The following is a 26739-nucleotide window of genomic DNA, read 5'->3' as shown; positions in this document are numbered from 1 at the left end:
GTTTTGAAAATGTTTTTCCTCAATGGAAAATTGCAAGATAAACTAATAAATAAGCTTAATATGAAAATGTTTGCTTAGAACCTGTTTTGTAGACAATTTAAGGACAGTTTTTGTCCGGTTCACATATTTTATAAGAAACCATCTCAACCTAATATAAAATTATATTTTCTTTGATTATTCTATGCAAATATGTTGAAACCGGTTTCAGTCTCCTGTCCAACTATATTCTTAAATATGTCTTTCAATGTGTATAGTAATTGTAAATAAATTGTATTTATTTTTAATATTTCACATTTTATATATCAAACACTGTACTGTATTTTGGGTTCTGGTTTTGCTCCATGATCTAAGAAAATAAAAAAAATGTGAAAATTTTTGAGTTATTCAGTTCAAAGAATGTCATATATTTTATATGGTCAGTTTTTGATTATAATAATGCTTGGTTCACAAAATATTCTTGATAGATTTTATAATTCTGTTCAAATATCTTTGTGGTTAAAATACTGGCAAAATGTTTTCTCTCATTTAGTGACTCCGCATTCCATGGAAAATTCAGCATTTTTGAAAAATATCTGATAGGATTTATGATGCTTACAATATACTATTTTGTACCATATGTATTCTAATGAATAGAAATAAAACTTGGTTAGATTGATATGCATGGTTAACTATTTCTTTAAAATGAAATTAATTGGGACTAAACTGCTTTCTTTGTACACCTTAGTTGGCTCGTGATGACTATTGTTAAACGGCAGAAAGATAATATTTTATATCAGTCAGACAAAATTTTCTTTTTTTTCTTTTTCATGTTAAAAGTATTTAACATGGTCAGTCTGTAGCAGTATAGTTGGTAGATATTTTGTCCCATATTAATTATAATAAGAGACATTCGTCCTTCATGAGTTTCAAGGTTTTCCATAAAATAAATACAAGGTAGCCCAATATCTTCACCTATATAACAGAGTTAAATCAACCTCGTTAGTGATCTTCACATAAGCAGACTAATTTAGATTCACACGGCTGACAGTGGTGTATTTAGGGGGTGAGCCATTTAAAGTTCATTCCATGCCATCTGAAATTCGTTGGCTTTTAGGGGTCTCTGGCCTTTTTTTTGAGAAATGTCCCGATAGGGAACTGGTACAGATTCACAACAGCTTGACATTGCTTGTTTATATATAGGTCAAATAATATGAGAAACTATTATAAGATTTAATAGTGTTCTGATCTCAATAGAGTATCAAGAGTTACCTGTGGTAAAATCAAGTACGTTATCTCCCTTTGATCTAATATTGCTGTGCATTTCTTCATCCGTCTTGTAAACAATCCAGAAAAGAATGTAAGATAACGACGTAAGGAAGGTGAGGGGAACATTTATCTGTTTTATCAGATAAATCTACATGTGAATGTTAAAGATTTCAATAATTTAGTACAGAAAATTGTCAGTGATTTCGGAATTAGATCTAGGCCTTAGATCTATGACTAGCGACTCGAGATTGAGAAGAGAGTCAAAATCAAATACGTCGTAGACGGTACCGTAACGGTAGTATTTTATTTAACCTTACCATTTATTTATGCTACTTAGAGCCATTACTGTCGGTAATAATATTACCATGCGTTGAAATCGGCCCAAAAGAGAACTTCACGTTAAGAAGAATACATCCAAACTAAAGTGTATCAATATCAACATTTATTTAGGTTTAATTATCACAAACTTTTGATGATCTGCTAGTAATAAGGGTGGCCCGGCATGTACGATTAACACAGTTAAATGATTATGAATTAATAAATATTGGAATTTTAGTCCCATTACCCCAAATTGCGATTAGTATCATTTGAGATCCATTTATTGCAATATGTATCACATGTTTGGCAATACCCAGCACTAATGTTATTCAATATTATAATTATCTCCAAATAATTTTCAAACTTGAGATTCAAACTAGCCTAAAAATGTGACCATCTTATGTTGAATGTTAATATGTGTTGCAATTTCTTGAAACTTTATTAAAATTAACAGAATTAAAATCGTACAAAATTACAATCTACGATTTATCTGAAGAATTGTAAAGTTTATTGTTTATTTCATATAAAATGCATCCATAAGTATAGATTTTGCCTGAATTTTTTTTAGGTCATGGAAAAGTTATTACCTGTCCAACATAAGATTTCTTGTATATTTGAAATTTGTGTTCAAAATGAACCATCTGAAAAACGTTCACATCAACCATACAAAGTTCTAGCTGGTGATAAACTTAATCCTAAACTTAAAGATGGGGAATTAAATGGTGCTTTAATCACAGAGAAACTTGATGGTACTTGTGTTCTTATTCAACAATATGAAGGTAACAATAAGTTTTTTTGATCTTATATATTTCTTGGTTGATGGTTGAACAGTCCTATTTAGTGTTTGTGACTTCCACAAATTTACACCTAAATGTTTTGAGTATAACCAAAACAAAATGCCACACATCATATTTTTTTTTTTTAGAAATGTTTAATCTTAAGCCAAATCCAGTTGTTTTTAGATAAATTAAATTATTTCTGAATTAAAAGAAAAGAATTGATTTTTCTTGTCACAAATTTATGTTATCCCTTGTGTTTAAAAATTTTTTTTTGCTTCAGGGAAGCCCTGGTTATGGGCTAGATTAGATAGAAAACCTAATAAGAATGCTGATAAAAGGTTTAAGAAATTCCAAAGTCAACACCAGTTCACAGAAAATACTGTTGAAGAAGACAAACCAAGGTTCAACTGGAATGTATCAAAAGATTTCAAGGTGAGAAGTTGTAATGGATGGCGAGAGATATAAAATTGCAATCAGGATATCGCTAGTTTTGAAATTTGGGTTATCTTTCCAATATTTGGACTTGAGGCACATAAGGTATATAAGGAGCTGATCAGTCCAATCCACTACCATGGCTGTGGATCAGTAGATGCAAAGCTCTATCCAGTGAATCTTGGAGAATTGTAGAAAACACCATTTCCAGCATCAAATCATTGAAAATGAGTATGAAAAAAGTAGTTTCCAATTGATTTCCAGGAGGTACCAGATAATTGGATACCGGCAGGTGGAGTAGAAATAAAAGATGGTGAAGCTTTGCCAGACCATATAGGACACACACCAGGATGGGTACCAGTTGATGTCAAATTTAGACAACATTGTTGGCATCTTACCTCTGTTGATTTACAGACTGGAATAGCCGTTGTCTTAAGGTAAAACATATTTCCATTTGACTTTGATAGTAATTTGTTGAATTCCTATGTTTTGTTAGTAAATCATTTCATTATGAAACATAAAAAAAATGATACTGTCCAATTTTCGCTATCCATTCATTTTTGTGGTATGATAATTTAGGGTCTGTTTTGTCCACAAATAGATATTGAGCAACGTAAGTGATGACAGTCAAAGTTTTGGGGTTACTAACAACAATGCCCCTTTTGATTATATCATTGTAACTATGAAAAAATGATGATGACTGCCTGGAAATTTTTCATCACTGCAACTGACATTTTTTGGTTAATCTTTTTAAAACAGAACAGCAGAATTTCATTCTGGAAAGAAGTACTTATTAGTCATATTAAAATGAGTCTTAAATGTATAGGCTTAAGATATGAGAAAATGTATTTATATTTTTTTGACAGGGAAAGTGAGAGTTCTGGTGAATTAGTCATAGATTGTGTACCATTAAAAACACTAGAGGGAAAAACAGCAGAGTTAATAGGTACCATGATTAATGGTAACCCTTATAGTGAGTATCATACATTCTCACATTAATAATTTACAGAGAAAAAAAACAATGTGGGAAGGATTTTCATTGCAGCACTTTTGTTACGAAAGTCATACTCATGTGTTGTGTGCAAAGCACTTCTTGGAGGGCTCCACTACTATAATACAATTTTGTCATTCTTTGGACAAGATTTTGATTAACGTTATTGTCTTGCTTGTATGGTTTTTTATTAGAACATGGTTCTCCTAAAATCACTGGCAATTTTCTAGGATAAAGATTTATAATAAACCATTTTGCGCAAAGCATAGGTTAGAATAGGCTTGTCACTTTGTGATATAGCACTATTCCTGTTATTGTATATCAGTAACATGTTTTTGGAGGTGTAATAAATTTTGCTGCATCAAATCCAGTTATATAGAGATTTGCCGTAGGGTAAAATTTCTTTATAGATGTTACTCATTAAATTTTCATCAAATTTCAGAACTTGGAACAAAGCAATTCCCAGTACATTTATTAGTAGTACATGGTTCATTACGGTTAGAAGGCTTACCTCAATTAGATAGAAGAGAGCTAGAAGAATGGTTCCAATGCAATGAGAACGGTAAAATAGAGGGAATTGTATGGCACTGTTTGTCTGGTTCTCTCTACAAGGTATGTGTGTTACAGACTACATGAAAAAAGAGTCTAAAAGTTTTGATGGGACAATAAACTTGTTACATGTTTGCTACGTGTTGAGCACACATAGTTGCCCTTGATTGCTGGAAATTGAAAAAGAGTTAGGTTAATGCTGCTGTCTTGATGAAGTTTCCCTCCTTGCACACTGCATGCAGTAACCTGTAGACCAGCTTGAACAGTTGCAGGAACATATGACGTTAAACACCTTTTCTTGTCAAATTTTAATATCTTTACTGAATTATAATTGTTGTTTTTATCATTTCAGTTGCATAGAAATCATCTGGGATTAAACTGGCCTGTTGATAATTTACTCTTGTCTCAAAAACCTGTGACTATTTCAAATAACTTTAATCAATATGAACTCAGTGATGGAGATAAGAAATCACAGTTTCAGTATTTCGCGAGTATTTGTGGTAAAAGGTGTGGTAAACTTGAAAACATTCATTCATTATTACAAGATATCAGTTGACATATTAAACCAAGGTTGTAAACAATTATATGGTTCTTTATTTTCAGTCATATTTATTGATCACACTTTTATCTTTGGGTCAAGAAATCAGGAAATATTTGTGGTGACATCTCCATATTGTAAAGAAGTGTATCCAGAAATATAACTTTTCTGAATTATTTTTTGAATATGTTTCAATTGATCAACATGCATTTCAAGTTGCTTTAACCCCTTAAATTAAAATTGACATATACTATATAAATCAGATTCTGACACTTTAATATTTAATAAACTTAATGATAATAATAAATTATTTAATTTGACTATTTGGGCCAAACCCGTAGTCTCTTCACAACAGAGGCCCAGCTTAATACATATTATGCCATCCTTACTGGTTTTTTCATGAATCGAGTGTTTCTACATTCAGGCTCTAGTACAACAGTTGACCCTGGATTTTACCTGTTTAGCTTTGATAATGATACTAGCAAAATCCAAGAAAATACGTTGCCTCAGGAGCCAATTATTCCAAATATGTCAGGACATAACAATGTGCAATATTGAAATTAATGAGAATGATTTTATAATGCTAATAGAAAATTTTTTATTGAAATTTGCAATGAAGTATTTGCTGTCTGAATGCCTTTCTCCTGATTATCTGCCCTTCACAACAAAAGGTAATGGATAATCGCGACTATAATTGTTATTGTTTGGCTTAACTCCCTTGTTTCTAAGTTCAACAATCAATAGTTTAGCTTGGCAACGGATAGTCTAAATCAGTAAATGTTTAATTGGGTGGGTTAATCAGGATTTTAATGTCAAAAGGGTATTACAGCTTGGTTAGAATATAGTTGAAAGATGGAAACAAGATTTAAAGAAGTTAAAAATGAAGCTAGACAAGACTGGCACCAAACTAGTACGGGTGTTGGACATCATTACAGACCCGGTTACTATTTTCCAGATTCACAATTTCGAGTAAGTTTCAATTTGAATCATACAAGTACATTTCGTTATTGTGCCAAGACATACATGATTTTTATTCTGTTCATTACATAAATATCATCTTTTTAATGTTGTTGTAGGCCCTGGTAGCTAAAATCTAGGCCTACCCACCTTTTTTTTATGTCTCTTCTAGCCTCAGCGTACTGTCCCTTCAAAAAATAAAGATAACTGCATTGTGTCAATCACTTTTGTTTCGTCCTTAGTCTTAGGCCTACTTAAGTCGAAATTGTCTTTGGGTTGACTAAAATGTGCTGAAAATTGTGCTCTGTAAAATAAAATTTTAAAGACATAATGTATGCTCATGTTTATATTTTTATCAACACAAATACATTCTAAGATTAACAGTACTATTTTGAGAATGTTTTTCCCATTGTCATAAAAATAATAATAGAAAAAATTCTCAAAACCTTATATTTTGCTCAGACAATAGTAATATATTTATAAGCTATTTACCATAATTAATGTATGGTAACCAATTTACAATTAAAATTTTCAGAGTGTTATGAATGAACCTTTACCAAGAAATTTAGCAGCACCAGATGAAATAATAGATAATCAGAGATATGATACAACAACTGGCAAAGCTCATGATAATAAACATCCTGGTACAACTTATAATAATTTAGTTCATTTAAAACCTCCTGGACATTGGAAAGTTAACTATGTCAAAGATTTAGCTGAAAAGGTGAGTGGCAAAAAAAGATTTAGAAAATGTGAATAATTTTCCCAATACTAACTAGTATTTTCACAGAAAATTATTAAGCATCAGAAAGTACAAAACACAAATATTACACTGATATTTTGACAAATTAGGCATGTGCAGCTGAATCAACAGCCAAAAATACTGATTAAGAAAATAGAAGTCCCTCGAAACATAATGGCTAGAAAACCTCTTTGCAGCTCTTAAACTTTGAGACAAATTTTCTTGTATATTTTCAAGATTTTGTTTTCTTTTTTATTGGAATAGCTTGGTCAAGGAGGTTGGAGAAGACCATTAACTATGGGAAATCAGAAAACAGAAACACAAGATAATTTCCGAGCTCAACCTGGTATTAAAGATCACTACAGATTTGAAGAAGTTTATCATCCACAAGGATTTCTCTTACAAGACTATCATAATGAAGGCCCCTCAAAGGTATGTTTGAAGAGTTATTTTTTGTTTCTATCATGGTCATTTGATAAAATATCTAGAAGCTTATTTACGCTTAAGCTTTCGATTAAGTTTAAATAAATCATTAGCAATCATTTGCCTCTAGGCTTGGGTAAGGGAAGAATTTCACTACAATTGCTTTATTAATCAATTGATTCTCTTGGATCCTTATAATTATTATTTATAAACCCTGCTTAGAAAAACCGCTTTCCTTCAACACGATTTCATTGATATCGTTTGAATGTATAGTTTGAAGACACCATTTATTTATTTCTTGCAGGTTGGTTCAGCTAGTACTACTAATCCTAAATTACAAGGTAAACCATTCTATGTACGTGATGGTGGTGTTTTACCTTTACTAGATCCTTATTTATCAACAACACACAAACATCATAGATCCTTTAAACCCAGTGAACTGAAGAAATACCCTAAGAAAGATATTGCCACCTATTGGGATTGTGAAGAATATCCTAAATCTATGGGATTTGGAATGAAAGAAAAGTAAGTAATAAGTTTGAATATTTAAAGGAAATTTTTCACGTTAGACATATCCTTTGTGCCATGTCATTATGAGGAACAAAAAATGGATGGTCAGTGTTGCAAGGAATGATGGACATGTACACCTAATGCATCTTTACCACTGGGTGCATGAACTTAACTTTCCTGCAGAGAGTAAACCTGCCAATAATTTTCATTTAAGTTCATACTTATTATTGTTATTATGCTATTGATAACAATACAAGTTTTTCCATCATTAAATAACTCTTATGTTTATTTTCAGCCCATTACCTAAAAATTCAGTACCAAGAGATAGATTACCCATGAGAGATACTATGGTATTTCCTACTGCTACTAAAATACCACGCCAACCAAAAGCATTGGTACCAGTACCACACAGGTTAGTATTTTTTATCTTACTCTAAATAAGAAATAGTCTAGCTTGTAAATTTTTTCAGTTCAAATTTGGCATCTTTTGAATGCTCATAATGTTTTCCTCTTTTTAACCATCCTGTGATGTTCAATCTTGCTTAATTTAATTCATTTGATGACTTTTTCTCCATCTGTATTTGCCCAGTAAGTAATGCATCACGCTAGGGTTCTATTTATAGAATTTTATATCAATTTTGTTTATTTTATGAAAAATCTACCATTTTGTCACATGACATTACTGTGTTTTGTACTTCATTGACAGAAGATCTGTTTTTTTTTTTCCAGTGGTTTGAAATCAGTGTATAAAGATAATTATACCAGACCATCAGATGTTCGAATGAAACATAACCACTACTGTCCTGTTGATACCCCCTACACCTTACCAGACCCTGGTACCAACTCTATCATGACAGCACCTAAAATGTATACTACAGAGTACAAAAATGTTGGTAGTGGAAAACCTATTGTGGTTTAAATATTTCAAAATCAAAACTCATAATTATGGTGTCACTTAGTAGTGTCTTCTTTTCTTTATAAAATCCTCAACCAATAGTGAGAAACTTTTAAAATTAATTGTGAGGTTATTTTTATATTCAAGGAAGAAGGGAAAAATCAGGAAACTATTTTCGAACTATTTGTAAAGTTTTCGTATACCTTTTGAGACCGTCAAAAGATAGAGACTCGCTTTTAATTAATAAGTCATCACAGGTGTAGCAATATATAAAGATTCTGCAAACTTTTAATTACGTGGTCATGTTTAGAAATATCTCAAAGCTGCAAAATTCAAAATAAGAGTTTCATTTAAAGATTTATTTGGAGTATTTATAATATATCTATATTATCCATATTTGTTAAGTTTGATAAATATTTATATTGTATATGATTTTAACTGCTGTCCTATTGCTGTGATATATACACAAGGATTTTAATAGATTTACAATTTTAAACATTTTTATTTATATTTCACGGTCAAAGTGACACAAGCTCATCTGCTTACTAATGTTTCAGATAGTCATCCATAGCTAAAAGATCAAACTCAAATTTAATTACCAATATCTTGTTAATGAACTTCTAAAGAGAAATTTGTATATATATATATATATATGATAATCCACTATTTTACAGAAAATCAGGCCCTGCTTTCTCAAAACGATAAGGACGTCCTAGGGTTTTGATATCTAACATTGTTTTATGACGTCCTAGCGCTAAGATCGTTTTGAGAATACCGGGCAAGATTTGAAGGGTTTAGCTCTAAACTAATATATTTCAGCTTGATACCCTGATATGTATTATCATAAAAATGAGTTAAAATAAACAGCATTATTCAATGTGATGCAAAGAATAAATTATTTGACTTGTTCAGAGATTGTGCAAAAATTGAATATGAGCCTAATGGATACCCCCACCATGACTATTGCCGTCTAAAACCTGTAATGTAATGTTACAAATGTTATTGGGCATATGATACCGTGCCTAACCAGGCAAGCATATGTTATCCTGCCAAATAAGCAGTATGAGTCTTAAACAGTTGTATAGTTTGTGTAGACTACAATCTCTATTTAGCAGTTTGGAAGGGTGTAGGTTTAATATACAATAAACTGTAAGGTTGCGAGTGTGCCCTTGTCGAATTAGTATGGATGTTGTTAGTGTTTATTCAGCTGTGTGAGTGGGTGTTTGTTACACCATCTAATACCTGGATGGATGGGTGTATGTTAGTGTCTAGTCATGTGTAGTGGGTGTATGGTACAATGTATAATCAGTGTATGGGTGGGTGTCAGGTATATTGTCTAATCATCTGAATGGGTGGATGTATGTTATGTCTAATCAATGGTATGGTAAGGTTTAAATTACACTGTCTTATCAGTTGTATGTTTCAGTGTTTAATCAGCTACATGGATCAGTTGTAAGTTATATTGTCTAATCTGCTGTATGAATGTGTAGGTGTATGTTACAGTATCTTATCAGCTGTATAATGTTCTGAATTGTATTGGTGGGTGTTTCTTGCATTGCCTAATTAGCTGTATGGATGGGTGTATTATATTCTATATTATGAACTGTATAGGTGGGTGTATGTTACATTATCTAATCAGCTGTATGTACAGGATCTATTTAGATGTACGCGTGGGTTTATGATACCCTGTGAAATTAGCAGTCAATGACTGAATGACTCAGCAGTTCAAAATATTATTAAATTGAGACAACAATTCAATTAACGCAGCATTATAGAGTAATAGTGGAAACATAGTACCATAAAAACAACACATAAAGTATTCTTTTAATTCTAAAATATATACAACAAATGTTCAATAATATTTCTTTTACCAGTAGACAGACCTCAATTCAATCAGCAACATTCATTACAATTCATTCTGTAGATAAACCAAATGTCAGATTTTCAATGTGAAAGTTATGCAGGTAGCTCAAATCAGCGAGGAATGTAACTATGATCATGTGTCTCAGGGTATTTTGTTATCTTCATCCTAAACGTTCTACATCTGCAAATACATATAACATTGTTTAAAAAGTTAGAATTATATAGGGCCTACAGACATAAATACCCTTACCTTACTTGGGTTGACAGTGTAGTATTTTCAGCTCTAAGTTTCTGAGATTTAAAAAAAATACCAATATATTTCCAATAACATACGCTTCAGAACATACTTTGAATGATCCACAAGTAATTTGTTTTAATATCTGTCCTAGATCACTTCAGATCGACAAGCATAACAAGTCCCAACTTTCTGATTGAAAATAAAGGGTCTAGAATAATTGTTTCAGACCAGGTTTCAGATTCTTAAAAGCCAAAATCAATTCATTTAACTCAGGGACCTTATTCTTGAAAACTTCAATTAAGATGATTTTAGTGTTCCCATCATCAGATTACTGTATTTCTTAAAATCTGGATTTTATTGAAGTTTTGGAGAATAAGGGCCCTGGTCTGAAAGTATATGACTAAGGCCAAATTTCAGCATTTAGAAATATGACTTGTTACAGTTTCTCAAAAAATCTTGTCAAATTTTGGGTTTGGGCAAGATGGATTCTAAAGGGACTAAGTTCACAAAATTCTCATAAAATATTTGATATCTGCATCACAAAAGTGTGTAAAAGTTTGAATTTGCCACAGATAAAATATAATATTCCAGTTAGATTGTATGATTTTAGGAAACACCAAATAAGAAAAATGAGCACATTTTGAGTTTGAAAAAGGTTGGTTACCAGGTTGAAATTGGAAAAAGACAAATAATTTTTGATAGTCTGTGGTCTATACAATCTAGGAATAGTTGTGAAAGTTTGTCAGGGCTATGGTGTTAGGATTAGTGAATGTTGAAGGATGCACATTGTGAATAATATCCCTAAACTTTATAGACCATTAAAGCTATGTATTCAAGATGACTCTTCAAATTGAAATGTAACCATTCTTGTTCGCAGCAAGAGTTAAAATTATTATACCAAAATATCAACCAAAATTTACTTATTTTGAATATATCTATAACAAATTGTCTCCAATAAATATTCAGATGGTAACCCAAAATAAATTTAAATCAAACTGTAAAGTCATTCAATCTTTCTTTCTTTGATAAAGATTCCTACATGTGGTTGAAACGTTGCAGAAATTAAAGAAAGAAGTAGTATATCAATGGTAATTGCATTTAACTTTACCAATTACTAATAGTATAATCAAACTATGAAAATCAAAGGATGCTAAACTTACCTATTTTATCCTAGAAAAAAGTGAAACTTTCAAAAATCATCATCAAGGAATTTTTTTTATGTTATGTTGCTGACATGACAACAAAAAGAAATGCACCCTGGGATGTCTACAGTCATAATGAACAGGTGAAGAGAAGTCTCTACACTATACTGATTTCAACTCACCACCAAGCTGTTAATTCTACCCTTTCCTAACTTGAAAAATTCTTTATATCTCTGAACAAATTTCATCTTAAATGCTAACATGACAACCAGAAGAAGTCAACCCTGGGAAGTCTGCAGTCAAAAGGTAAGGAGAAGGTTCTGCCCTGTATGATTTCAGCTCACTCTCAAGCTGTGAATTTTACCCTTTACTAACTTGAAAATTTTTTTTTAAATCAGAACAAAATTCATCCTTAATCAAAGATTTGAATCCAACACAATGGCTGACCGTTAATCAACATAAAAAGAGTACAAATTTATACCCTGACTATATTTCATCTTAACCCAATGTACATTAACTGTTGTATTATGGTGGGTGTAAAATTCAATTTTCCTCAAAAGTCTCTAACAAATTCAAAAGCAATATTTGAAATGAATATTATGCAATTAATACATTTATTACAACAATATGTGCATTCAAGTATTATACATTATACTTTCTTTATCAAAGAAACACTCCCATCCGAGTTAAAATGATAATTATATGGCTTCTGGCCTGTTGATGACTTTTATCAAAACATTTTTTTCTGTTGCTTGCTCTGTGTGTTCCTTTGTCTGATCCAGCGCTCAAAACACACAAAATAGAGATCAAATCATAAATAATGCAGTTTAGCATCTTTAATTAGAAATTCATTTCATCATTCAAATATGTCATAATTATGTTTAGGGAAGTAACATTAGCATATATTTGAATAAAATCAATTAATAATTTATTTTATTTATTATAATTAATTGCTTCATTGATTCATGTATTGTCTAATAGGTTTGATTTACGTTGACACAATAGCCAACTTTCTAGAAATGTTTGTAAACTAATTTTATCATCGTTAATTTCATTCTTCTTTTTTTCAATTTCATCTTGTAATCTACAAAATAAAAAACATTAGAAATTCAGAGCTCCATTTTTTTAATTAATGTTCCCTCTTTCTGTATTAGATTGGTCCTATACATTTCCAAAAATAATCCAAATTCTAAAATATTTATTTAAAAACGCAATAAGAAATTGATAAAGAATAGTTTTGTCAGAAAACTTGTCATGAAAAAGCTATGAAAATTATTTATAATAAAATAATAATTTCTGATATAAGCTTACCTGGTTATTTCTGACCATATTTCAGAATAAGTTAATTCATTGCGTCTGATTTTCATCAAAAATTGTTTCTCTTCACTCTCTTCTGTTCTAAACACTTTAATTTCCTTACCATTTACTACATCACTGAAATAAAATGGCTGAAACTTTAAGAATTTATTTGTTCAAATATGAATAACGAGCTAAAACCTTCCTTTTGTTGTACCTCCATGCGATAGTTTTATTTATAGCCAAATTAAACATCTGATTTTCATTCTAAAAAGTGTTACTGATATGTGAATAGATGCTACAGGTCTATATGATACTCATAAAACATTAGAAAATATACCATCGATTCAAAATGCAAATATAGGCAAGAAAGCACATATAAATCATGTGAAATAAAAAGTATCTGTAAGGAAAAATAATGGAGGCTTTTTCATATAGACTAGACATAGTATGAACCTACAAAAAAATAATTGAAATGTCTTACCTAGCATTTTGTAGAAGTCTAACTATAACATAACATAATTTGTTAATTTTGGTTGGTATATTTTCTATATTTTCATGGTTTGTCTTCCATTTCACTAACTGTTTTACACCATTAGACCCTTGAGCATCTCTTAGATATTTATCAAGACATTGACTAGAAAAATACATACAAATATTAAAATCCATTCATTTCTTCTACTACTTTTCTTTTTCATTATCATCTTCCAAAGAAGTTAAAGACTGTACACTTGTGACCCTTCTGGGTAAACCCTTTTCATAATTCTGAGGGAGCTGTGGTGGTCAAGTGATTAAAGTCCAGAAAATACATTTGGATTTTTCAACCCAATTTACTCCTGTCAGTGATGCAGGTTGGAGGAGCTGACAAAGAAAGAGTGTCTCGACATTCAGATGGAACTATAAACCTAGGCCCCATGTGCTACAGACTGTGCATGATAAATATCTGTCAACATTTGGAAATCTAAAAAGAGCAGATTTATACCATGATCTGGCAAAATTTTCATCATTGTAATCTACATTGCACTTACAACATTAGTCCAAACAGGTGCAGAAAAAAGGATATAAAATTTGACTTCAATTTTGAAGACTAAAGGGAGATAATTGACCACTCGCCTTGTTAATAGATGACATCTGCTATCACTGTGATACAACTCTCTCCATTCTGGAGAAGCATAAATAATAGATGATTCATGAAGAAATAATGTCTCTACACATCTGGCATCTCCTGATAATAATAATTCTGTATACCGAAATATCTCTAGGACTGTATAATCACATAATTCTTTCTCATGATTCTGAAAAAATAACAAGAATTTGGAATGACACATGATAGACTATCTGTCTAAAAGTGGACTTTTAATAGAATATTGAAAGAACTTTCTGAAATTTGAGCAGCGAGGGGGCTGTAGCTCAGTTGAGCACTTTACTGAGAATTGAATAGTGTTTATGTGAATTCTGATATGCAATTAATGGATTTAAATAAAAAAATAAAAGAAAAAAAGGTTATTGTTCAGTGGTGAGGACAAGGATCATCAGGAGAAGGATCCTCAAAACTTATGTTGTTACGCACGCAAAATAGAAATTTCTCCTTCTTAATCCCACTTTCTGGTCAAACTTGATGGTTTTATAAGATCAAGTGACTTTTGAAGTCATTGATGCTAAGAGAGTGATGTAGTGACATGTTTTTTCCCTTCGACATCCAGAATCCATTTGGTACCCATTGTTGGCCTATACACTGATAAGTGATAAGGGATAATTGAAATCTCCAATTTGTTTCAAATATTCACAGTTAAGGGACGAGGAATGAAAATGGGCAGCCATAAAAATGATAAGCAGAAGTAAACATTACCTTAATAGTCTGTTTGGGTGGATTAAATCCTAGAATATCTTCAGTTTTAGCTTGATAAACTATAAATACATCTATATCACTTTCTGGTGTTGATAAATTATATCTGAAATATAACGTATTACATAAATTGGAAGAAAATGCTATTAAAATGCAATTTAATCAAAATACAGTGATATACTGTCTGATAACGGCCTACTCAAGATGGTAATGTCATTTCAAAGATTATGTTGGAATTGTTGAATTGATTTTTGGAAATAGTTTTACAGGCAGCAATTTTTGGTCTTTTGAGTTTTATTGACAAATGTAAACTTAAAAAACTTTATATTTTTATCAAATGGGCAGTCATTTTAAACCTATCAATTGTTTGAAAGAGAAGACATTTATCATCACTGTCTTAAAAGTTCTTATGTTCATAGCATATTCACAAAATAATCACCTTTGACTTCCGAAAGGACATGCCAGATGAACTTTTCCTAATTCTTCTTCTACTTTCTTTACAAATGATTTCCAATAGAATTCAACAGAATTTTCAGTCAATATTTTTGAATCAAGAAATGGGTTAGAAGTACAATTATCCATTTTCTGATTTTTATATTCCAATGACGTTTTCATCTCCACCACTTTTTCATCGATTAAGTTACACATGTCTTCTCCAATATTTCCAGGAATTTCTTGCCAATTTCTAGCATTATTTACTAATGTCCCATCACAAGATACAAATTCCTTTGTTTCTTCAAATGATAAGAACTTTTGACACTTGAAAGTTACAATAGAATCTGGCCATGACACACTGAATTGATACCAATTTGAGTTTGTTAAATCTTTTGATTGTCCACTTTCCTCATCAATTTTGCAATTATCAAGTGATGGTGCAGTTGTTATTTGACAGTATCCATGGAAACCATGACAGCCACTAACACTAAATATCAGAATCACTTTTCCCCCATTGAATGCTTGCCCAATGAACTCACGAGGATGAGGTGGGGCTAATCTATCTCGACAAGCCCACTGTCCACTGTCCATACATCTTTGTAACGATTGACTGTTTTGACACTTGGTAATAAAATATCTTTTTTCTTGAAGATTGTCTTCAAATTCCATGTTCATGTTTGCCATTTCTTAAAATTCCTATTACATTTCATGACAACATTGCACAATTCTTATGCAATATTAGACAACATCCACTCTTACTATTGTAGTAATTTAGTAATTTTGAATAAAAAGTTTCTTTTCAATTGAGTAAATCAAGTTTTACTTTCTACATTAAAAATGCTCAAATGCAATAAGCTGATTATACATTAATCAATCAATCTCATGTATTTAATTAATAATTGAGTTAATTGGTAGTAGCTCTGGACATGTGTAAACATGACTACTTTCGGTTTACTGTAAAAATAACAATTTTTAACCAATCAAACTTCATTACTAACAGGTACCCGTTCGTACGCATGCGCCGTAGATTCCATATTTCACTACCGGTTTCAACAAGAAAATTTTAATTGATTATTGAATAATATTTGTTTTGTAGCAAAATGACACATATTTTAGTTTAGGTCTGAACTTAGCCAACAATGGGGTGCCTTTTCTCAAGATTCAATTTCAGTGGCAGACAGCACTTAGAGGAAAACTTTGAAGAGCAGCCGAAACAGTATTCATGGTGAGTAGTCTACTATGTCTGTATAACATTTACAATTACATTACACTTTAGCCTACACAAATAGTAGGGGCATAAGAGTTCAGTCAGTTGAGAAAGCTCTAAGTTTAAGCTTAGTTTAACTAGAGACAAAATGTAAAAAACAAAAAATGGTAAATCTATAGCTTTGAGCTTCTTAATATGATAAGCTGGAGTTCCAAGTTTCCAAGATTTCACTGTAGAGTGAGAAAAAATAGGCCCTGTTTTAGTGTTTATTGCAGATTTTTCACACCTCAGAAGATGCTTTTTTTTAAGAACATAAATCAAAATATCTGTAAATTAGTGTTGGGCATCACCGTAACTTTCGTTTTGTTAGGATCATGTGACTTTGAATTTTAAATGGCTGATGGGAGATCAGTTTCAATAAGTTTTGATGGAACTGGAGACCTAACTTAATGGTGTAGGAAGAAAATGATGGTATGACTTAACTGAAAAATATTCATTTTAAAATAATCTTTCTAAATATAGCTGCAGATCCAAGTTTTTAACCTCCGCACCTGCAGAGATGTGGAAAGTCCCCATTTAACAGGGCCTATTTTTTCTGCTCTACACAACTCGAAATCTATCAGAGAGTTGAATAGAGACAGATATTTCGGTCTATGAAGAATGTTATACCGTACTTTTAAAGACTTTACTCAACAGCACTAATGAAGTTTCAAGTTCAGTAAGGAACTTTAAATCATTTGACTATCCGGTTCTATTTAGGACAAGTTACATAGAGGGAAGCTTTATGAAAACAGATGGGGTGCATAGAGGTGTATAAACTTAATAATTGATCATTTAAAGAAATAATTAAGGTAACAAGGGCCAAACTAAACACCCTTCTAATTTGATAACAGAAAATTAGAAAATATGATACAAGAAGGTTAAAATTATGCAATAGAAATTTAAGAGAATTAAAATTAAAACTGGAAAGTTTAGTTTTTGATATTCCTCATTATTGTAACAATCTTATTCATGTACACATGTCATTAGGTTACTATGAATGAATATTTTATAGTCAATTATTTGAAACTTACGGTCTCTGAACTTTGGTCCTTATTATTAATTGATCCAAAGATCAATGCTAGATGGAAGGCAAGGGCTTTATTGTTTTGAAGACATAATGAAAAGCGTAATGGATGTTGGAAATATCTAAAGATGTGTCTGCTGACATTAGATACTTTGAATCAGGTGATTACAAATACAATACGTGGATAAAAATATTGATTAGTTTTCACCTGTCCTATTTGAAATGACTGAATAACTAGGAAATGTTATCAATGCCTGTTTAATTTCCGATAATGCTTTCTATAAGCTTATACATACATTGTATATTCTGCTAATTTGTGATTTTCGAGTGAAGGCAAACTCTACCCAAAAGAAACTTCAAAATTCTTTTATGATTTAGGATCCAAGAAATATGAGTAGTTGACCACTCTTTATCTATTAACACCCCATTTAGAAATTGGGAGACCAGGTGGCTCAGTGAGCTATCTGAATTCAATCCTAACAGGCAGAGATTATACCCAGTTTCCCCCAGTTTGTGATGACGGCTTACATAAGAAATTTGAAAAAGTCCCTTGTGTTATAGGCTGTGCAACTGTGCAGATTCCAAATCACATGGACATCTGAAAGGGTATGCTATACCACAATCTTAGCAAAGTCTCTTTACATACATAATGCATGGCATTGCTTGTCTTCATTAGTCTAATAAAGCGTTAACTTCAGTTTCCTTTTTTTCTGGTAAATTGTCGATTATGTTCTTCCAGTTCTATGATATACATTTGTTAAAACAGTTTCTCAAAGTTCCATTTCTCATATAATTGATCGTTAAGCTTATTTTACATTAAAAAAATATATTTAATTCAGGATTGAATATGTATAAATCTGATAAACTTAGATGTGAATTTTAATCAAGATAAGGTTAACAGCTGTGTAATTTTTCTATTGCGAATTATATATCAATAGCATAGGTTTTGGTCATGGTATGATTGCAATTGACTTGATAAAATATTAATTATTAATCACATTTGATTGGTTGGTTATTGACCTCCCTTCTTATCTCCTTTCTAATTTATTATCATTAATATATAATTAGCCATTTTAAACCCTGCTTATTTTATTTTTGTTGTCAGGTAACCATGTCAACGGAAGTCATTGTTTTGATCAGATCTAACATGTGCTCATTGTAATCAAAATGAAAGTGGGATATAGTTAATGTGGAGGTGTAAAAGGGAAATGTTGTTGATTTAATAAAAAAAAAAATATCATTGACATTGGAAGTATAAAGTGGGAATATTATTGATTATCAGGATAATAACTGGGTTTATTTTTAGCTGGTGTAATTTATAGCTGTTATGGTTAAAGCATTGTGTTGTCAAGTTCATATTGAATCATATTTCAATTAATTTTGAAATAAAAGTGATTTTATTACCTAGTCTAGTTTATAAGGGTTAATGAAGGTGATTATTAGGTTATGAAGTCAAATAATTTAATTAGGCATCAAAGAAGGATTTCTTTCAAATTAATTCTGAAAGTTAAGGAATAAATCAGTAATAAAATCAGTTTTCATGATAAATAGCAACTAAAAGACTATTAAAAGGTTATGTCTGAACTATAGAAATAAATCTAAAAAGTGGGGCAATAAAAAGTATTTATTTGGTTCATCATTCAGAACATTTTGAAACAGGATTTTACTACATGCATTCCTGTGCCTTTAAATTAAATTGTAATAAACGGGACAGGTGATTTTTGGACCAATCATACTTTAGTCTCAGAAACAAGATTTTTTTTAGCTTAGCCAATGAGTAATATTGTTCACAGCTCACCATCGAAATTTGAGCCTTCAAATCCATCTGTGTCCAGAATTATTATTGAATGTTGAAATGAATTTAAGATAATCTGTGATATATAGACAAGACATACATAGAAATGAGGAGTAAAATTCCTAGTTATTCTTAAAGGAATTAGGCTTTTTTCGTACATTTCTAGTACTTCTGAAGACTAATTACATATATTCAACGCTAAAATCAAACCCTCAAAATGCCGTATCAGTCCCTTTAAGATATATGTGGAGAGATATCTTAATGCCCCTAGTAGATTAGGTCTGGAGTAAAACTGAGAGAAATTTCATGATGACATTTTCAAATATGATTCTTGACATCAACATGATAAGTTATAGAAATCTTGGCATCATAATCAGCATATAAGATACATCTATTAGGTTAATGAGGTTGTATATGCTGACTAAACATTAGAAGTCATTAACATCTAATAAAGTTAGTTCTAGCATTAATAAAGAATATTTTAATCTAATTGAAGCTATATTTGTTTATTTTTATATATAAAAAGTTTAAAACTGCTTACAGGGCTACGAAACAATTTTTAATTTCAGGGCCTGTTCTAAATGTCATGGGTATGAAATACTGGTTTTCTCCTTGTGATTTTATTCTCTAAAATTATTGCCCTTGATGCCTTGAAAGTATGTCAGCATCTAATAGACCTGTGAATAGATATATTAGTTTCAGTCTCAATAGAATTGTCACTGTGTAGACATATTTAGTTGTCGTGCACAAGTTTTGTAAATTTAATTTGTTAGGGTGTGGTTCTTTAATTCCTGACACTATTTAAAAGTGTGATCTTGTGTGATTGAAATGTACAATATAATAGAATAAGATTTGGTAGAAGATTATAAATTGAAATGAAAGGGTTTATGATATTATACACAGTTCTGATTAAACTCTATGTAAGGCCAATATAAACTATATGTTTATTTATAAGGAGTTTATGAGATATTTTGATTGTAATTTTTTTATTAGAATAACATATGAAATATATGATTCTTTCGTAGAGAATGCCTACATTAACAAAGAATTTCCAAAAATAGAACTGAGCATATATTAAGAATATGGATTTTTTTTAAACTTTTTAAATTAAATGGATAATTTCAGTATTTGTTTGACAAAAACTCAGAAACGGTAATTTTTAGTTAAGCTAATCAGTATCAGTTATAGTCTTCACAGCTGACTGACAAAATTTTAGCCTTCAAATCTATGTGTGATGTCAGAGCTAGATAGCTAAAAAGACAACTCATCTTTTCTTGAGACTCTGCCATATATAGAAAAAACGTATAGAAAGTGAAATGAGTGATTTGTACATTTCTAGTACTTCTGAAGACTATTTACATATAATATTCAAGATCTCAATCAAACACTGAAAATTGCCAACTTGTCCCTTTAAGAATATAGAATTGTTTCTGACCCCAACTTAAAACTATTACATGGGAGATATGAAATTAATTATTGCTAAATGTAAAACAAAAATAGATTTTGTCTAGCCTGAAATACTGTTGTATACATGTAGAATATTTTGATTACTGATTATTGATCACAATAATGAAAGAAGTTTTTTCTCATAAGTGAAAATTCTTGAAATCTTATAGAAGTTAAATCATATTTGTTGTGGACTTTGTAAAGTGAAAAGTGAAGAAACATTTTTGTAGTGAAGTAATGTATAATGTGATGCCATAAATAAAGGAATAAGGCTGGGGGTTGCCACTTCATGTCAGAGGCATAATTGCCACTTTGGCATTTTTACAAGGTAAAGATATTAAGAGTTCATGTACTTAATTTGAGACTAGTTACAAGGGAAAGGGTTAAATTGTGCAATGTGGATTCACATTAAAGAGAAGGTCCTCTGAGCAGAACAGCACAACTTACTCAATTTGCTACCATTCCACCATAGCTATTACCAGTGGTCATGAGTACTGAATGCAACTCTCAACTCAGTTGCATAAGAGTTTTGATTGAAATTACTCGCAACCATATACACAACTGGTGATCGCTATGGTGTGAAGGCCCCTTAAAATACATACGAACAGAGAATATGATCATATATAGAATCCTGAAAATTTGTTGAAATATAAATTTAAAATGGTTGAACTTGAAAGTGTGTAGGGAGGGGCAATGAATGGCAATAACTAAAAATCAGTTATATGAAAAATTGTCATTCGATCTTGTTTAAAATCTCATCAATCACAATTGCGTTTTTTTCCAAAATTGACCAAAGCTGTAGCTTCTATAACAAACCAGTTGTGGATGGACACGTATCAAAGTTGTGTAATTGTATAACCCTTTAAATAAAACTCTTTATTTTAGGGATAAAAGAGAAAAAAGCAATGCAGAAGATTATCTAATTGATGGTGTTAAAAATGAAACTGTTGGAAGATTACCTGGTGTATTAAATGGACAACAAATAATTATACAGAATTGTGAGGTATGTGATTGAATTTGATATTTTCTTGTATTTCATGTTTGTATCTGCCCATTGTCAGACACAATCAGAATTGCATATCTGTAATATAATCCTGAAACAAATTAGTAAGATTTGATTTGTTTTTCTTAAAGGAGTACTACCTTTTATAATGGACAAAAAAATTAATGTTTCAAACTTGGACTTACCAGGTGCCATGACTCAAAAATAGAATCTCTGTATAAGACTATATATTCAATGAACTAAATGATTATTTTTTTTTAAAAAAATGCTTCTAAGCGTGTTTCAAATTACTTAGTTTAATGAATTATTAATTAAATGAATCTATTGCACTATTGGATGAACAAAAACTCAATTTTTTGGTCATTTTAGAGATAGTATACCTTTAAGCGCATTTTGCTATCTGAAATTGCCACTGTAAAGGCTTGATAATATCTAAATTCAATTCTTCTGTGACTATCTGCTAGATGGGGAATGCAGAAAACAAGTTGGCTGCATAATATTCACAGTTTGTATCATGTTTATTAACTGAAATATTTGGCAGATTGTCAAGTAAATACTAAAATTCTTGTGGTTTATCTTTGTTTTGAAGTCATTGGCCTTAATTACACAAAAGAGTGTCAAAATAAACTTTACAGTGCACTTTTCATCTAATTAGCAAATACTGTACCTTTTTTATACCCCTGCATGAAATTTGGAGCGTATATTGGCGTCACCCTTGTCCGTCCATCACAATTGCTGTTAAACACTATAGAAGGCATTTGAGGATTTTGAAGAAACCTGGTGTATGTGTATAATATCAACCCAGGATGAACCCTCTTGAACATCAAAAAAATTGAAAATATTTAGTCTGAGTTATTGTTCTGTAAACACTCTAGAAGGCACAATTCGTTACAAATTTAGATGGAACTTGGTGAAATTGTTGATTATCAATTATCACCATAGTATGAACTGAAAATATTTGATATGAGTTATTGCCCTTGTTCTTGAAAATCCTGGTAAACACTCTAGAAGGCACAATTCTTGACAAAATTAGATGAAACTTGGTGAAATTGTTGATTATAACCCAAGGATGAACCTTATTGAAAATCAACAAAATCAGAAAATATGTGATATGAGTTATTTCCCTGGGCTTTGAAGGTACAATTCTAGATGGATTTAGACGAAACGTTGTGAAATTGTTTACTAGGGTCAGATAAGTTTAAGTGATGATTGACAATGGGATTAATTGTCAGACCTAAAAATGTCCTTGATTTAGCCCTTTTTATACGCCCACATGAATATGTGGTCGTATATTGTCGTCGCCCCTGTCCGTCGGTCTGTCTGTCAACATTTCTTGTGAGCACTATAGAGACTACAGTTTTTATCTGATTCTGATGAAACTTGGTGTGATCATTGGAATTGATAAGATCTCGGACAAGTTCGAATTTGACGCATTTTTTGACGGTTTTTGAGTTATTGCCCTTGACTTTGTAAAAACACGTCAAAATTTGTTCGTAAGCACAATAGAAGCTACAGTTTTCAACCGATTCTGATGAAACTTGGTGTGATCATTGAAATTGATAAGATCTCGGACAAGTTCTAACAAGAGATATTTTTGATGAACATTTTTTGAGTGATTGCCCTTGACTTTGTAAACACGTGTCAAAAGTTGTTTTTTTGCCCTTGATTAGAGCTGTGTGATTTAATTGTTTGTTGTATTTGGGTTATTGATATTGATTTTAAAAAAATTTGTGGAATTATTCAGCATAAATAATTTCTTCAATATGAGAAAATTCGTACTTTAGTCACTAAAGACTGTTTTATTATTTCTGACAGCTGCCAGTGGGCGTATGTTACCTTGCAAGGCAAGCTATCTTTAATAATTATTTAGATGATGATTAAGTAGATATTAATTTCATTATGTTTATATTGTAGAATTGTAATATTTATATCTATGACTATACTGCTACAGTAACAGTTGATGATTGTATTAATTGTAATATATTCCTAGCACCAGTTAAAACCAGGTAGGTTCATATTATTCAATCTTATATGATTTTATGCTTCATTATGCTGATGCACAGTGTGTTATTATGGAATTATGATAATACTTGTATGTGTATTTTGTGCTTATGACTTGCTTATACTAACAATACGTAACCATTAATAACCCTGAGTGTCCATGCCCATGATCGTAGTCATGGCTTGTTCTGTATTTTTCTTGCAGAATGATAAGAGAAACTGTTATTTAAGGCATTGTGTGGAAAATCATATGATCGCCTTATAATCTGATAACAATGCAAATCGAGATAATTTTTCTACAGAAGCCGAGTTAGGTCCCACTCAGAAAAAACATGAAACAAACATCATTTTTGTTTGATTTGCCTATTAGGACTGTAAGAGATATAATGAGGTCTCATTAAGATGATAAATATATTTCAGTGTATTTATAAGAGATTGTAAGAACTGTAATGTAGCTGTGATCTGTCAACAATTACGTACTCGAGACTGTAGTAAACTGAACATCTATCTATGTTGTGCTACTCAACCCATTATTGAATCTTCAACTGGAGTTAAAGTTGGATGTTTCCAGTATTATTATCCAGAATTAGAAGGTTTGTTACAGTTTTCATATTGGATTTACTAGCATCTCAGATCTTATTTTCAATGAATGAAATAAATTCTTTTGTGTGCTGATCATTTGGATCCATCTTGCCATATACTTGTATGTCTTCATGTGTTTCCATATGGCGTCTTGTAATGAACATGTACAGGAACATTAAGAAATCGAAAATTAGAGTAATTGATGAATTAAGCATATTCAGTAAATTAAAGGTGGGCTATGATATAAGAATTTTTGAGGAAAGAGAGTAATATGTGACAGCATAAAGGACTTATCCTCCAAGGAACTTTTATATCAGGATTGTCAAACTGAAAATATACATGATATACATAAATATACATTGTTTTGGTTATTTTAGGTCAGTTTAAATCAGCTGGGTTAAGTATATATAATAACAATTGGAGTAATATACATGATTTTACACCTGTACCTGGTGAAAATAATTATACTTTAATCTCACAGGTAATTACATTCTTATATAATATTATATCAATACCCAGAAAATAATATATTATAATGATATCAACATACTGTTAACAAAAAACATTAATTACATATATATCATAATGATATCAACATACTATGCCAAAGTTATTGTATGTAAGGGATATCAGCCTTCATTGCAGTAGGCAGTAATATTGCAATTACCAACCAACTGAAAACCTATTCCTTTCATTTATACAGTTACATGATCTGTGAAAAATTGGGTCACTCCCTTCTCTCTATACATTTACATTGTAAATTACAGTAAATTGTTGCTATGTCTTAGATTTAAACCTAGTTATATCACAACGAAGCACCACCCATTTTATTATACAACGAAATATTCCTTTATATCATATTATAATTCAATTTTTGATGCGTTTATAAATTTGTTATTTTAAATTGGGTCACTTCCTGTCAATTACAGTAGTAAAATACTTTTGAGTTATAGCTACTGGAAACATTTTCACTATGATGACTCTTAGAGCTCTTCAACTTTTGTTGAAAATAGTATGTGTGTTAAGTGTATGAAAGTTCTCAATTAATAAGAGTACCTTGTGTATTGGTTGTTTATGTTTATGAACAATAAATGTATGTGTTTATTGTAGGACTGTAAGATAGAAGATTTAATACCACTGCCAACAACTGAACCCTTTTCTACAATACAAGTATCATTAGAGAAAGACAAAAGTGTGGTACCATATACATTAGGTAGCAGACATAAAAACTCAGATGAGGTAAGGAGCAAAATGGGATGGTTTAATAGGAAAAGGAACCAAGATGGAAAGTAAATAAAATGAATCTGCAGAATGGGAAAGTGTGAAATGACAAGGGGTGAAATGGGAAGGAACAAAATAAAAAAGGGTAAAATTAGAGAGGGCTATATGGAAATAAACTGTTTAAAGTGGAAATAGGCGAAATAATGGGATTATCGATATATCATCTATTCAGGGCTTAACAAAGAATGATCATTTTCCTGATAAACTTCAAACTGTTTATATGTGGTGATTAATTGTAAATTATATTTTATTTTCAGTCATGTTTAGTTGTATTTTTTAATGATGGAGGTTCACATTCAAGAGCAACAAGTTTTACTGATTCTTTACTTCTACAGGTATGTAACTGACTCAGGGCAAATGATCTGTAAATACTCCAAAAACAACATTAGGGAGCAAATGATATTGAAATTTGATTGATTTTTTTTATACGCCCACACGTAAGATGGGCGTATATTGTAATCACCCCGTCGGTCCGTTCACATTTGGCTCGTGCTCACTCTGCAGGCTACAGTTCTTTATGGATTCTTTTGATTTTTATTTTGTGTGTCAATGTCATTATGAAGATGATCCCTATTGATTTTCATGATGATCGGATAATTTTTCACCGAAATATCGTGTCTGACTTGACGTTTTTCTCTATTAGCTATATTGTGCAACTCGTGCTCACTCTACAGGTTACAATTTTTTACAGATTCTTTTGATTTTTATTTTGTGTGTCAATGTCATTATGAAGATGATCCCTATCGATTTTCGCGATGATCGGATAATTTTTCACCGAAATATCGTGTCTGACTTGATGTTTTTCTCTATTAGCTATATTGTGCAACTTGTGCTCACTCTACAGGCTACAATTCTTTACAGATTCTTTTGATTTTTATTTTGTATGTCAATGTCATTATGAAGATGATCCCTATTGATTTTCATGATGATCTATCGATTTTCATGATGATCGGATAATTTTTCACCGAAATATCGTGTCTGACTTGACGTTTTACTCTATTAGCTATATTGTGCAACTCGTGCTCACTCTACAGGCTACAGTGTTTTACAGATTCTTTTGATCTTTATTTTGTGTGTCAATGTCATTATGAAGATGATCCCTATTGATTTTCATGATGATTGGATAATTTTTCACCGAAATATCGTGTCTGACCTGACG

General features: G+C 31.1%; 4 protein-coding genes across 4 annotated transcripts; 3 read left to right on the top strand and 1 right to left on the bottom strand.

The window, feature by feature from the left end:
• Positions 1 to 1302: 1302 nt before the first annotated feature.
• On the top strand, positions 1303 to 5153 carry LOTGIDRAFT_181525 (hypothetical protein). Its single transcript, XM_009053145.1, has 7 exons — positions 1303 to 1358; positions 2132 to 2342; positions 2623 to 2774; positions 3039 to 3211; positions 3641 to 3747; positions 4208 to 4377; positions 4667 to 5153. Exons 2-7 carry the CDS (start codon positions 2135 to 2137, stop codon positions 4868 to 4870), a joined length of 1014 nt encoding a protein of 337 aa, XP_009051393.1. The 5' UTR covers positions 1303 to 1358; positions 2132 to 2134; the 3' UTR covers positions 4871 to 5153.
• A 551-nt stretch (positions 5154 to 5704) lies between these two features.
• On the top strand, positions 5705 to 8403 carry LOTGIDRAFT_104414 (hypothetical protein; the record flags this gene model as incomplete). Its single annotated transcript, XM_009053144.1, has 6 exons — positions 5705 to 5821; positions 6345 to 6533; positions 6816 to 6987; positions 7289 to 7499; positions 7780 to 7896; positions 8214 to 8403. The coding sequence occupies 6 exons, from the start codon at positions 5705 to 5707 to the stop codon at positions 8401 to 8403; spliced, it is 996 nt and encodes a 331-aa protein (XP_009051392.1).
• Positions 8404 to 12429: 4026 nt separating this feature from the next.
• LOTGIDRAFT_228195 (hypothetical protein) lies at positions 12430 to 16134 on the bottom strand. Its single transcript, XM_009053143.1, has 6 exons — positions 15204 to 16134; positions 14768 to 14870; positions 14068 to 14213; positions 13403 to 13555; positions 12934 to 13056; positions 12430 to 12706 (listed from the first exon to the last, which is right to left on the bottom strand). Exons 1-6 carry the CDS (start codon positions 15881 to 15883, stop codon positions 12586 to 12588), a joined length of 1326 nt encoding a protein of 441 aa, XP_009051391.1. The 5' UTR covers positions 15884 to 16134; the 3' UTR covers positions 12430 to 12585.
• A 204-nt stretch (positions 16135 to 16338) lies between these two features.
• LOTGIDRAFT_103457 (hypothetical protein) lies at positions 16339 to 25927 on the top strand (the record flags this gene model as incomplete). The annotated part of the gene is made up of 7 exons (XM_009053142.1): positions 16339 to 16424; positions 21599 to 21716; positions 23631 to 23722; positions 24138 to 24310; positions 24677 to 24780; positions 25410 to 25538; positions 25838 to 25927. The coding sequence occupies 7 exons, from the start codon at positions 16339 to 16341 to the stop codon at positions 25925 to 25927; spliced, it is 792 nt and encodes a 263-aa protein (XP_009051390.1).
• Between the last annotated feature and the right edge of the window lie 812 nt (positions 25928 to 26739).

The sequence above is a fragment of the Lottia gigantea genome (genome assembly GCF_000327385.1).
Source record: "Lottia gigantea unplaced genomic scaffold LOTGIsca_2, whole genome shotgun sequence".
NCBI lineage: Eukaryota > Metazoa > Mollusca > Gastropoda > Lottiidae > Lottia > Lottia gigantea.
The sequence above is the reverse complement of the archived record's forward strand: the minus strand, read 5'-3'. Positions and strand labels throughout refer to the sequence as shown.